This window comes from Falco cherrug, chromosome 2, assembly GCF_023634085.1.
Source record: "Falco cherrug isolate bFalChe1 chromosome 2, bFalChe1.pri, whole genome shotgun sequence".
Taxonomy (NCBI): domain Eukaryota; kingdom Metazoa; phylum Chordata; class Aves; order Falconiformes; family Falconidae; genus Falco; species Falco cherrug.
The window spans coordinates 4,141,545-4,156,015 of NC_073698.1; the positions used below are offsets into that span (position 1 = coordinate 4,141,545).

General features: G+C 41.9%; 1 protein-coding gene across 2 annotated transcripts in view; it reads left to right on the plus strand.

Moving 5' to 3' along the window:
• The first annotated feature begins 997 nt into the window (after window positions 1–997).
• The window catches only part of ACER3 (alkaline ceramidase 3), a 59,509-nt gene continuing 46,035 nt past the window's right edge, over window positions 998–14,471 (plus strand). Inside the window, exons 1-2 of one of the 2 annotated variants that reach the window (XM_027807769.2) lie at window positions 1,050–1,183; window positions 2,883–2,971. In XM_027807769.2, the coding sequence (XP_027663570.1) occupies window positions 2,902–2,971 (70 nt within the window). In that variant the 5' untranslated portion in view covers window positions 1,050–1,183; window positions 2,883–2,901. Of the gene's footprint in view, window positions 1,184–2,882; window positions 2,972–14,471 lie in introns of both variants that reach the window. The other variant, XM_005440954.3, reaches the window with a different exon arrangement.

Here is a 14,471-nt window from a genome sequence, read left to right on the forward strand (position 1 = left end):
GCCATCACTAAAATCAATTTTGCTTTGAAGGCTGTATATCACTATGAAAAATGTTAAAATACATCTCTCTGATGCTGAAAGCAATTACATACAAGCTGAACTGCAGAAGGCAGGTTATTCTTCACGACAGATGTATACCTTATGAAACAGCAGCATTTACACTAGGAAAGGTCTGTGTTTAGATTGGAGTTGTTTAGCTTACAGAAGGGGAGGGGAGGAGAAATAAGGTGTGGAAAAAGAAGTTGTGTGCTTATATGCAGGTATAATAAATTCTGCTGACTTGTGGGGTACAAGCACTGTGTACAGCCCTCAGGGTCTGTCTGAAGCTTCCCATCAAATCTTTGGACCTTCTTCCAAAACAACAACAAAAAAACCCCAAAACCCACACACAGTATTATTAGGCCTTTACTTGTGTGTTTTATTCTTTTCCCATGAGTTTCAAGTCTTTCCCTTTTTAGACTCTACTTGCCTTTGGATATCAACTACGCTTGAAAAGCACTTTGCATATGATGTGTGTAAGTATAGTACGCGTAGTAAGCAAGGAGAGAACTAAATATGGCATCAGAGGACAGAAAACCCCCGTGTAGTAGGCAGTGCTATAAAAAACCTCCTTCCTCCTCCCACCCCACGAGTAGGAGAAACACCTCTTCATTTAAAACCACGACGGTAGCGTGCTGCCTTGCTCGCGTTGCAAACCCTCCCCGCAGCCTGAGGAAAAGCACCGAGAGGAGCCACCTCAGCGCCACCCAGCCAGGCCGGGGCGGCAGGGCTCTCCCTACCGGGGCACCCAGCCTGCCCCCGGCCGCACCTTCCCCCAGGCTTTCCCTAAAAATGCCGTTTTCACCTCAACATTCTCTTCCCCGCCGAGCTTCCCCCCTCAGACGAGCCCGGGCCTGCCTTCCCGCGCCCTCAGGCCGCAGCCCATCGCCATGGCAACCCGCGGGCCGCGGCGGCTCCTCCCCGCGCCGGGCGGGCCTAGGGCCGGTCCCCGCCCGCCGTTGCCGGCGCGCTCCGGGCCCGGCGCCGTTCGCCCGCCTCCCCCTTCCCCTCGCTGCCCTCTGGCCTGAAGCAGGCGCCGAGATGGCTCCGGCTGCTGACAGGGAGGGTTACTGGGGCTCGCCGACCTCCACCTTGGAGTGGTGCGAGGAGAACTACGCCGTCTCCTACTACATCGCCGAGTTCTGTGAGTGGCCGCTTCGGCCCCGGGGGCTGCGTCCCGCCGCCGCCTCGGTCACCTCTCCCGCAGTCCTCCGTGCCCTCACCCCACTGAGCAGGCCCCGCGGCAGGGGAGCCCCCGCTTCCGCGGCCCCGCTTTCCTGAGGGGGCAAATGGCGCGGGGACGGGGCCCCTTGCCCGCAGCCGGCCCCGGCGGGTGGAAGTGGGTGTTTTCCTGTCCCCTTCCCCCCCAAAGCCGTATCATAAGGAGGTGGCGGTGTAGCCCCTCTCTCCCTGTGCCCCAGCATGTTGTTTGGGCACCCCCGTCGCAAGTCTGTCACTTTGGCCTGTCTCCGAAGTGATGGCAGGGCAGGAGGAGGGTGGCTGGGGGCTTGGGGGGTGGCTGAGGGGGGTGGCCGGGTGAGGTGGGTCTCAGGGGGCTTGGCACTGGGGCAGGGGTGTGTGTGGCACTGCGTGGATGGCTGAAGAAGGGAGTTTTCGTTGAAATCGTGCTTGGGGTGCCACGCTGTAAAGCTGCACAGGTCTGCAGCGTGGCTCCCCTTGAGAGGAGGTGGGAGTATCTGCTCAGGCATGGGTGGCCAAACCACATGAAACTGTTCAGGGAGAGCAGAGAGAAGAAGGTGTCTTTGTACCGAAGAGGCATCTTTATCCAGGAGAGACACTTGCCCAGCTGGTCTTTGGTGGGTCTTGACCATCATCTGTTGCAGGTGGTGGGAGTTAGCATAGCTGGAAGGGTCACTCTGCAGCAGGTGCTGGTCTAGGATGGCTCAGAGCAATGGTGGGAGAAAAGGCTGTTGTTTTGACCTCAGAACTCTGTTATTCAGAGGCGGTCAGGAATTTAGATACATTCAAGCACATTTTAGGGAAAGAAGGTGTTTTGAGTACAGGGTCATTCAGCAGGTGGTTGAGAAGGGAGTATACTGTGGTAGCTGGTAAAGGATCAAGCCCTCTGTCACTAATGTTTTACTGAAAAATTAAGTATTTTTGTATCCTGCGCAGTGACTTTAAAGGGCGTAGTAGTTGTAGTTATGTGCTGCCACCTGATAGACACCCTGTCCTATAAAAAGCTTTCACATGTTTAAGATAGGCGGCTGCTTTTGAAGTGTTAAGACCCTAGGAAAGTTGTACTAAAGTGAACAGGCTCACCTACCCTGAAGTGCTTGGAGTGGGCAATCTGAGGAGGCCTTTTGCATAGCTGGGGTGCTTCAGCAGCACTTTGGAAGAGCTTGGCATGCAGGAGGTGGAAGGTTCTGGGCATCCATGCCAGGCTGTGAGTCCTGGTTACAAGCACTGACATGAGTGAAGGACCAGAATTAATAGTTGTGAGAGGTTTCAGAGTGTGGGAATGGGAAGGAGTACAGAGGATCTGAATAACAGTAGCATAGGCGGCAAAGAAACTCAGAGGAAAAAGGAAGTTGGTGTGTAGATTTATGGCTGAGAAGAGGAAGGCCGGCTGAAGAGGGAACAAAATTAAATACTCCTACAATGGGACAAACCTAGAAATTTTTAAATAGAACAAGCCTTTTGCAGAGTGTGTATTTTTGTGTTTTCCTTGTGGTAAAAAGTAATTTGTGAGGTAATTCTCATAGGGAAGAGGAAGCTCAGTTGTTTCACCCACATAAAAATAAATTTGACTAGCATGCAAATTTCTGAAATAATCCCTGCATTGTTGGACTTGTGAACTGATATTTTTCATCCGCTTCTAGATTATGCAGGAGAAGGAAGATGAGGACGAGATTAATGCTGGGAGGTGGAAAGGCATGTGTTCTGAAGAAAAAGGGACTAATTCTAGAAGGTCTGGTCCCTCCTTAGAGTTTTGGTGTTTGGGACCACAGTTTGTTGGCCTGTCAGTTGTGCTGACCAAAGTGTGTGTAAGGGTTGTGCTCTAAATTAAAGCATTTAAATGGTCCAAGATTAAAAAGCAAAACACTAAATAAGACCACTTTATTTTGGAGTTAGCTTAATAGCAGGTAATTTCAGTAAGATGTCAAGATGGTTTAGATTTTCCTTAGCAATAATTTTGTAACTGCACTTTCAGGGTCAGAGGAAATAGTTGTGGGTGTTTTGATTTTTTCTTTTCTTGATTATATGAACCCCACTGCACTTAAATCATAGCCAGCAAAAGTTGGTTGACAATGTCTTTCATAAAACGACTAAAGTGTCTTTCCCAACTTTCTCTAAAATACTTAATGTGAAGCTAATTACTTCAGAAGATCAGAGAGATGTTACCCTGAAATCTAGTTGCTTCAGCAGAAGAGCTGAGAAGTATATCCAGGATCTGCGTGGCCCAGTGGTCTTCTGTCAGTTGCTGTGCCTTTATTGCTTCCTTACTCTCAAAAGTTCAAATTCAGAGAACAAACAAGCCAGAAAATAGAAAAATACTTTTCTTATCTCTCTCAGAATTCTCCTTTTGGTAATTTTTGATGTTTCTGATACTGGTTTTAAAAATCATGCACAGCCTGTATTATTTTAATTAAAATATTAAGAATTAGACTTATTATTTACACAGAAGACTTGAAATTGGTTTCTGAATTCTCACTATCTCTGTACCATACAGTGAAGCTGATGGTATTTAAAATTTTTGCATTAAATATTCGTTATAAGTAATTTATAAGAAACTGTTGGAGGCCCAAAGCTTGGAGGTTCAAATAAAATACAGTTTTCCTTAGCTTGCAGGCTGAAGAGCCAAACTGAAAGCTAGTTGTTCAAATTAGGTCTTTGTGCTGTTTAGTAATTTGTTTTTAATATGCTATTTTAGTACAATTTGCTACATTGTGTTCCAGAAGCCTACATGTAGTTCTTTGCCATTGACTCTGTAAAGAACTAGTGTAGATGATGGCAGCTAATTAATTGTATATATTCAGAGATGTGAAAGTGAGGTAAGGTGTTTTGTAGCACTTCACTTTGCATTCTCTTGATGTACCCCAAACACAATGACCTATATTCAAAGATTAATTTTTTTCATAATGAAAAGTGCTTTTTCTTGCCTTTCTGGCACAGCACCTAGCCAGTTTTCATCCTTTGTGGAGGTGGATGACTAACTGCTCTACATCCTTCTGTAGAATATTAAACCAATTGAAATGGAAAACCAGTTGAATTATTTTGCCAGCTTAACTACATTAAACCCTAAAATGACTCTTGTATCCCTCACTGACTAAATCTATTGTGTGGTGTACATAGAACTCCTTTTTCAGGGTTTCTCGGGAGTTCTGGATTGACTCCTGTGTGCTAGAGGGCAAGTAATAGAGATGTTTGGGGTTTTTTAACCAATCTTTTCCAGCTGCCAGTGCTTCTGTGCTGAATTACCCAAGCTTTTGTACACCAACTTAAGCAAAATAATAATAATAATTATAATAAGGGGAAAAAACCCAGCATTCTTCCACCCAGGCTAACAGAACAAGGTCAAACGTAAATGCTGTTCTTTAACACTTAAGTGCTTAAATGTTTTGAGTTTACTCCTTATTTTAGCAGGGTTGGTGTTTCAGGCCAGGTTAGTCCATTTACTGTTCGGTGTTGGGGGTCTGTTTTGATATGAATGTCTATATGAGAAGTGCCTTATCCTTCTTGCTTTCACTGTCATTGCTGTAAGAAGGGCTTGTCATGTAGAGTATAAGGAGAGCATATGACTAATCTTCATAGATATCCTTTGCGGAAAACATGGAGAGTAGTATCAATTTAAACAAATACTTTACATTCAAAGGAGCCCTGTGCAGTACCCAAGGGCTTATAATTCTCAGTCAGGAGAGTCATGGGGGCAAATTTGTTATTATCAACTCCGTGCTGTGCTTCAGGTTGGATAAAACTTGAGTGATGTTTCCTGGTATGTGAAATACTGCCTTGAGCTATCGTTGTCCATGAATAATGTGCATCATCTACAGCATGATTGCTTTTGAGACAGTATATCCTTATGTTGGCATTTACAGCAACAAGCATCTGTAATATAGCTTCGGGCTTCTTGAGGAATTGGTGAAATTGTTTCTTTCTTGGCTTCTGGTCCTGTTTCAGAATGTTCTGCTACCTTCACATAAGAAAAGTTTGGGTGTATTTATTTATGTATTTTTATCACTGGAGTTAAATCCATTGCTTTTTGTTTTCATTAGCAATCTGGTAAACAAATACTTGTAACTGTGCTTTCCTTATGGGTCCTTTATTTAGAAAAAACAAAGTAGATATAAGAATCTGCCCATGTTTCTAGCCACCTTTGCTGTTCTTCCTTAAATGCTTCCTATTTTTCCTTCAGACAAGACATAAGAGATTGAGATGACTGTTACCTGTATTGTTAGATGTGAGATACCTTATTAATGCATATGTTGCCATCAAGCATCCTCTACATTGTGAACAGTGACACACAAACACTGTTTTTTTTTTTTCTTTTAAGTTTTGCTCAAAAAAGACAGCTGTCAAAGTTGCACAGATCTCCATTCTGCACAGGAAGCATTACTTTAGAATTTAAAAACTCACAAAATTTAGAGTTAGTGTCTGTATACTGAATTTCAACTCCCACATGTGTACTGTCACCTGTTCCACTTGGGCGTCCTGCTGTATTTTTGCCTCTTTTGCCAGAGGCTTTGGAAAGCGCCAGGGACTGTTGGGCTAGGTACTATCCATGTGAGTTAAAAAAATATAATAAAGCCATCTCTATCTGGCTTCAAGAGCTCTGTCTGTTCTTTCAGAAATAAAGTGGTAGGTGAGGGAAGAATCATCAGGATTAATAGGGTGTGATCAGCCCAACTGCCTGGCTGTGGCTGAATTATTTAAAGACATCATGACACAGATGAGCTCTAAAGTGCAATTTAAGAGAAGGCGATGTCACAGCCTCACAGATTTTAAGACTGAAAGGGATAATGACCTAATTGCAGGAAGCCCCATCACAGGTTTCCTCTTTAAATTCATCAGGCTCCTTGAGGGAGCTTCCTCAGCTTAGGGGACAGTAAAGACAAAAAGGTAAAGGCAAAATTAAACTTAATTGATGGTGGCTATAAAGTCAAGTAGAGTGTATAGAACAGTGCTCAACTGTGGGATGCTTTTTAAGATGAACCTTTCTGGCTTGCTTTTTGTGCTGTGGACAGAAAGAAATTGAAAGAGGGGTTCTTCCCTTCAAAGAATAATATGGTGGAAGTAAACTTGCGAGCCAGACAGATGGTCTCTGCTGTCCTACTTTCTTATTTAATGATTTTAAATGATTTTGAGTCAGTGGCCAATACTGTTGCATTAATTTATTTCCCTTCCTAGGCTGTGGATGTATATACTTAAGCCTGAAGATAATCTTGTGGCACTGTTTTGTTGCATTTTGCCACAACTAATGATTTAAATATTTTTTAAAATTCTTCCTTTTTTTTTTTTTGTGTGTGTGTGTGAGTCTCTTTGCCACTTTCTAATCCATGGTACAGCTCTACCTTTCATCTCTTAACAGCTTAATTTTCTGTTTTCCCAACAGCTTTCATTGAAAGACAGGGGCAAAGGCTTTTGGAAAGTCAACGTTTGTCCAATCAGTTCTCATTTATCCATCACATGGATATGCTTAAAACTTGATAGATGCTGTGGTCATGGACCACATGTGTGTTTATTTACTAATACTTCTCTAGTTATTAAGTGATGATAAAATTCTTAAATATGGTTTAACAAAGCGCTTGATTACTCTATAATTAGCACTTCATATTCAGTACTTGGACAGCTGGCAATTGGACATCTGCCACTCCAAACGGTAACAGAGCAGAGGCATTTGTACAATTTGATTTTGCTTATGTGCAAGCTAAGGCAGGCAGGTTTATGAACTGCATGATGCAAATTTGCAGAGTATGTATTTGTAGCTAGAAATAGGAAGATTAATGAAAAATAAATCATGGTAAAGGAATGCTGCTGACTTTTAAATGCCTTTAAATGAGCCTTTAGTCACAGATAAAAATGACTGTTGTCATAATTGAAAGACAAAAATGTCTTTTGGGGTTTGTTGTATGTTTTTGTGTGTGTGTGAAACTGCTGTTTGTGAAATGCGTTTTCCATACTAGCTGGAGCCTTTCGCAGACCAGTAGGGAAGATGTTTTTTTAAACAAAAGAAAGATTTAATAATCACTGCAGAAATGTTCAAAGGAAGTCTGGGAGTGGTCTCCAATCCCAGCAGCTCAGCAGTACGTAGTCATTTTATCTTGCAACGCACAGAAATGCTAACACATTTGACTGTTTCTCTGACTATCTCAGAAGCTTAAAGAAGATCATAGAAATGGATCATGAAAGGTTAAGAAAATGCAAAGAGTTCTTCTAATTCAAAATACATATCAAAAAATGAAATTTATAATGCTGGAAGGGAACCTGCTTACAAGTGGTTATCGGGGAAAAGCTACCTACCTTTGATTGCTTTGAGTTTTCTGGGTGTGGGGCTCTTTACACCTGCTTCATTAATTACATCCATTTTTCAGTCCACTAGCAGAGAATCTGAGCTGCTGCGTGAATTGAAGATGTTTGGTTATTCTGTAGTTGTGGAAGTACTGCAAGGAAGGTAGGTGTCGGGAAGAGACGCGTTTCTAGAGAACGTTAAAACTCAAAAAAAAGAGCAGCACTGCTTTAGTGTCAATCTTTTATCATTAATTGATCTGACTATCCCCATACAGGCAAGCTCTGGGTAGAGTCCCAGTGGTTTTGCTGGGCGCTGTTTAGATTTAAGGTTTCAGGCACAGACCCTTTTGTGCAGTTGGAAATGCAGCTGTAAAATACTTGGGCGTTTTGTGCTAGCTCAAAAACCTGAACTGTCTGACCAGGATATTTTTTCTATCCATTTCTAAAAATTAATTTCCTTGATGAAATAGGCTGCATATGCCCTGTGATCAGTGACTGAAAAACTGACGTTTTATAAGTGATCAGTGCAGTCGTCATCTGCAGGATCATTATCTCCTTTACAGTCAGGTCCATCAATCTCTGGCAGAGTTTGTACTTCAGTGTGCCTGGAGTTTGGGAGACAGATGCAGCCCTCTCTCTCAGTCCCTGGCAGGGAGATGCACCCTTTGTGCCTCCCCCCAGCCTTACGAGGTTCCTCTCCAGTTCTTTGACTTTCCAGCAGCTGGTGACTGAGCCTGCCCTCCATGTTGCAGAGCTTTCCTGGGGAAATTCCAAACTTTATTTCAAAACTGAGATTAGTGTCCAGCAGTGTATCTGTTTCCCAGCTGTGTCCTGGGGCTTTATTTTATTTTATTTGGGTTTGCATTATTCCTTGGTTCCTTTGGACTTGTTTTCCGCATCCATTGTCCTTGTAGTGACCCTGGAATGATGTGTGCAGAGTGTATGTCTCTTTAAGGATCTCCAGCTGGCTTTCGGTATTTTCCCTTGCAGCCTAGTCCAGGCAATGGTGCTGTGATTCTTCCTTCTAACCAGAGGAGCTGGAGAAGGGGGCAAGAGCATGGGCTGGTTCAGCATAATGAGGTTTAGGATGTTAGTTTGAGACCCAACTTTCAGGTTTGAGGAGAAGGCACGCCTCGGTGGTCTTTAGGCAGAAAAGCAGGTGAGCCGAATTTAGGAAAAGGTGTGGCACTGGGGGTGAGCTGAGCATCCGCCTCTACCTAACAGCAGGAGGTGAGTGAAGCCAGAACAGTGTACATATACTAGCTATGCCTCTTCCTTCACATCTGCTTCTCTGTGAGTCATGGGTGTATGGCACAGGACACCAGAGTATGTTTTGTATGAATTCCAACTAGTAGGATTTCAGTGTATCAACTTTATGATCGTAAAACATGACCCTGTAAGCTCTCTGATTTATACAGTGCTTTAATGAGCTCGTTATTTGCAGCGGAAGCTCAAGATGCTACTACCCTGTAGGCTGGACTTTTAGTAATTGGTAATTCCAGTTGGATAAGGATTTTCATTTGAACAAATCCAGCATCAAGGAATCAGATGCAGTATTAGATCCAAGAAGCAGTTCTGTAGACTTTTGTAGCACAAATGAGAATTAAAAATAGTTTGGACACTGACAGTCTAGGGACAGTATTTCTGTATTAGATCCATCATTTGTTCATCAGGTTTTCTTCCATCTTCCCTGGCTAACACCATTTGTTCAGGCAGAGACTGGCCTCTCACCTGGAAAGCACACTACTCTTTTCCCTTCTAATGGGTGTTTTGACCTTACAATGAGGAAACCCAACGGTACCTGAAAAATTACTTGCATGTCTTTGAGAAACAGGACTGGCAGATTTGGCTTTCTCTGAAATCAAATAGTCACCTACAACAGTGAGTGGAAATGACCCAAAGAACTGATTTTATTGTCACAGAGTGGAATTCACATTTCTTCTAAGTAAAATGGGTATATTTTTCCTCGAAGATTACTTCACAGGGTTTGCTGTGTAAGAAGGGGTACGTTTGTGTGATTCTCATAGACCTGATTGCTCTTGGGGGTAGTTTCCAGGGCTGCTCTCTTGCCAGAAACTGTCAGGTCTAGTGCTGGCCCCGGACTGCAGCAGGCAAGCTGTGGAGCCTGCTCCGTGCGTTATTACACTCAGGAGGAGCGCTGCAGGGTGTATTTATACAAATATTCCCTGCATTCCTCCCACAGGATACAGATATATTTTTTTTTTCAGGTTTTAAATCTTGTAGACTTAAGAAAAAAAATACAAAATACATAAACTCAGAATTGCTTCTGGTGATATTTTGCTCATGAATGAAAAGTGATGCCTTTATATGTTTGAGTTTTTTTCCTTTGGGTTTTCCTTTTTTTTTTTTTTTTGAAGTCCTTTTCACAGTTGTGGAAATGACCCATATAAGCAGAGACAGAACTAACTGTATGCAACATGCTGACTAGCGTATGAGTAAACAGCCTGGAAGACTGAAGCAACAAATCATTTTTCTTTCTTTTTTTAAATTTAGTAACAAATTTAAAAAGTGGGTTGGCAGTGCGCTTCTATTCATAGTGCCCTGTACCTGCAGATCTGGCTTCTGCAAATGGTACAGTTTACTGCTGTCTCCATTAAGCTGCAGCTAGCAGCAGCGGTGTGGAAGTTCACAGCTTTCTTTACAACTAGCAGAGTGAAAACCGGATGAGCATTGCCAGTTTTTATAACTTGTGCCTTTTCGAGCTGATGAGTGCAGTCTCTCATAAGAATCAGCTCAACTGTATTGCGTAGATGCCTTGGAAAGCAGCAGAGAAGTGCACCGTGGTAGTGAAATCATACAGCAGATGTTATTTTCGTTCACTTAAACTGCTAATGGCTTTGTGATCTGTGATATCACAGTTGCTTTTCACTCAGAGTTTTGGGGTTTGGTACCTGTTAAGTCTTTCAAGGCCCAAGTTTTATCTTCGTGTGAGGCCCCTCAGTATAGTCTTCAGCATGTCTAATGTCAGAACAGTACTCATGCTAAAACTCTTCGAGTTCATTCCAATTTAATTTTTCTTTTTTTCCTTTCTCTGTTCTAGGCTGCAGAGAAATATTTTAAAGCTATTTCTTTTCCTTAATAGCATCCCCTTCCAAGTTCTTCAGTTCTTTTTCCTGCCTTTAAATTATTCCATGCTGATTTCCACATGGCTTTTGTATTAACTTATTTTTTTCTGCTTTTGTTGTACTTTTTCTACATTTGTTTCAAACCTGTCCTCTGAAACATTTCCTCTGCCAGCCACCATTTGTGCTGGGCATCTGGCTGATTTTATGTATGTTTTTGACTGTATCACATCATTGTTCAATGAAACTGACTTCTGCCCGAATGTTTGCCACCAACCTCATGAATTGTTATTTTGTAGGTACTATAATAAGTTATATTTATGAGAAAAAGACAGCATTTAAAGCTCAAACCTTCAATGTTAGCATATCTCTTCTTGTATTTGGTTTAGACAATGAGATACTTAAGATTTGGACTTTGACCTTACTGTCTTTGTGGAGAAGCACCTTCATTTTCCTCTAGATAAACAGCTTTTGCCAAGGTTTGTGGGTGGATAGGCAGCTACCTTTTTTTTCTTTCTTTTCCTTTTCAAGCAGGAACAAGAAAGTTGTCTTGAAATAACAATTGGACAGTAACTAAAGAATAGACCTGGAATTAGAAGTTGCAGACCAGGAGCAACAACCTTTGAGTTTTGGGCTGGTGAATTAATTGGGTACTGTTGAAAGTTCTTGCTGGAGGCTGTTGTATTGACTGGAAAAGGTTATAAAGATTTTACAGAAAAGTAGTGCCTATATAAAAAAGTATTCAGGAGTGAAGAACAAGAGTCAGAGTCATTCCTGAGATCAGATGCCTGCCTTTTATCACATTCCAGGTAGTCTTAGGACTTTTCAGTTAAGGCATTCCTGCAAAAAAAGATAGTTACGGATGGGATTTTCTGCTAGTACTGCTGATCGGAGAGGGTTCACCGATCAGTGTTTGAATGGTTGCTGTACATCTCAATCAGGCTGTGTTTGCTGATTAGTTTCGTTATTCATATGTGCTCTGTTTTAGATTTGTCACATAGCGTCTCACCTTTCATTTCCTACCATCCAAATAGAGCAAAATGCAAAAGAATGACATGAGTCATTAATAGGAGAGACTTTTAATTGTTCTGGACACCCAGGGGAAATCCACACCAGTAGCAAGAAAGGAAGGAAAGCAAGAGAATTTGGATTTTGAAGAAAGGCTACTCAAATTAAAGCTACAAATACCTGGAAAAGAGCACTGTTCACACATCATTCTTGTGCCATTCAGTGAAGTGTACTGGGCTCCCCTAATGCTCAGCTTTCATATGTCACTGCACGGTTCCTGGAAGAGTCCTGCCAGAGCCTCTGAGATGATGCCCACAGCTTACTATGCCTCAAGTTGGTATCTCCGTTTGTGGTGAGGACTGTCAGATGCTGGGCTGGATGTACTCTGGTAGCTCTAACCATCAACTGCCAAAAGCTGTGCTTTCTGCTCTGGACAGACCCTTAGGCTTAGGGGAGTTGGTGCAGACACTGAGCATGAAGCCAGGATGCTGATACCAGCATAAAATAGTAAAGGTTGGAAGGAGCAACTCCTAGTTGCTGTATCTGACCCCTCCTTCTCATTTGTCCCTTACAGTTTTTCTCATAATAGTATGCCAATGCAGCATTTTTTTGTTATGTACTCACTTTATCATATTTTTCTACGGTGTTTTATCTACCTTTAATTTTATTATTTCTGTGATCTATGTGAACTTGCTCTTCAGATTTCTGATCATAACATTGTATTGGTCACTGCTTAGTTTCAGCCATAGCTGAAAGGTAAGCTTCCGCATCTCAATTGTTTCCTTCCAGTCTTACCTCATCAACCTGTCTTAAAATAACACTTGAAATATGTTTTATTTTGTTTTCCAGTGAAGTTTATAATAGAAGTAAATCTGCCCTTCAACAACAAGCTTATTTCATGTAATATTCTAACTTTACATCATCTCAGCCTAATCTCTAGGCTTTGATTGCATTTTCCAGCCATAAGCACTAGCTTTTAGTGAGCTTTCTATATTGATATTTCAAATGATCTGCCTATGTCAACTGTTTTTACTTTAAATTCACTTGCAAAATCCTTCCAGGTATACTTCAAAGTAATTGTTCTGCTTGCTATCATCTTAGGTGCACATTTATCAGGGAAATGATGCTTTATTTTCTACGAGGCTTCCCCACACTCTAGTAAAGCAACATTAAAATATGATAGGATGCCGTATAAGCTAATTGTGATACAATTTATTCCTTGTCATTCAGTTAATTGTGGCTGTATTGGTATGGGAATAGTACGTCCTGTAAAGGAGCTGTGTACTATTATATTTGTCCAGGCTTCTTCCTGCAGTCTCAAAAAATGGCCAAGGATAGATGCTAGTACTTCTGTTACATCCTTAAACACCATTCTTTTTTATGTAATGGGTCCCTTCAAAACCCCAAACCATTTATTAATGCTTCAGAATACCCTACACTTCTGACAGGCACAGGTGTGATAGACATAGTTAGAGCCACAGCAAGATAATTAGCAAAACTGGCTTCAGAAGCGAGGAACGTGTTACACCATCCAAGTTAAATCTGTGGTACGACACAAATGTTGGATTTCTGGCATTGCAAGGCTATCAGTTTCTTATAAAGAAGTGTGGACCTTTAAAATTTGGACTTGTGTAGTATTAGCTTTCACTTATTTATTTTTAGCGTAATATACATAAGAAGCGAGGTCAGCATTAGTACAGTCTCCTCTTTGGTTCTAATTTTCTGGTGTCCTTACTGCACAGTAGCAAAGCGCTTTGCAGAGCGGTGAGGGTAAAGAAAAGGATGGCTTAATTGTAACCTAGGGCAGTTTAATAAGAAGTACTTTTCTAAGACGTGCATATCAAAGAGAGGCTTGTGCATTAGAAAATACACCCACGCTTTACAGGCTTGTGTGTGCTTTGTTAGTCAGGACTGTTGAGAGCTTTTCCTTCTAAATACCTTTTGATTGTTTTGAAGAACACAAATGTAACGTGAAATACTGGAATCAGAGTAAAACCATCTACAAAAATATTAGCTGAACTAGTATGATGAATGCCAAGGGAATTAATTCTGCAGCTGGAATATAAAGTAAGGCCATAAATCAGAGTGTATCACTTGACGCAGCATGTTGGAACGGCTCATAAATGAGCACTAGGAATAAAAATCAAATTGTGTTGTTAATAATTAATTTTTTTCCCCTAAAATTACCTCATTACCCCTCCCCAATCCAGTAAATCACTAAAATGGTACGCTGATATCCTTCTGAACATTTACATATCTTGGAGGAATGGAGGTCCAGCAAGGAAGAAGCAGCCTGGACGATCTAGAAGCACTACATGCTGACTTTAAAACCTCCCAGTTGGCCACCAGCTCTGCAGCAGCAATGCTGCCTTTAGTTTTTTTGGCCTTGTCCCAGCACTTTGACTTACTGGAATCGGCTGTCTGTTGCGGCTGGGGCTGAGACGCATGCGACTGGAACACAGTGTGCTCACACTCGTGGTATGCATCTGTGTTGGTGCTAGCCTTGAGAAGGCAGCTGTGTTCCTGCCTCGTTTGCAGCCTTTCTTTGCCCATGGTGGATTGTTTCCTTCGTGCTACCTCACAGCGTGTTGTCCCCTTTTGTTTGAAACTGTTTCAGGATTCATGGCTTCTTTGGAAGACGTTGCTGCTGCCAAATAAACTTGATTTCTAGATGTTCTACCTAAACTTTCCTTTTCCTTGTTTCAGTCTCTTAGTGCTGATCAGAATGCTGTTCTTTAGTAATACAAATAATTATTTTTATTTTTTTCAGTCCTTACCCCATGTAAATCTGTTGGATTCCACGTTGCTTTCTTGTAGCTGCTGCCAGGCCAAGATTTAGGCAGCTTCTCCTGTTTTTTTTTAAGTTTTTTT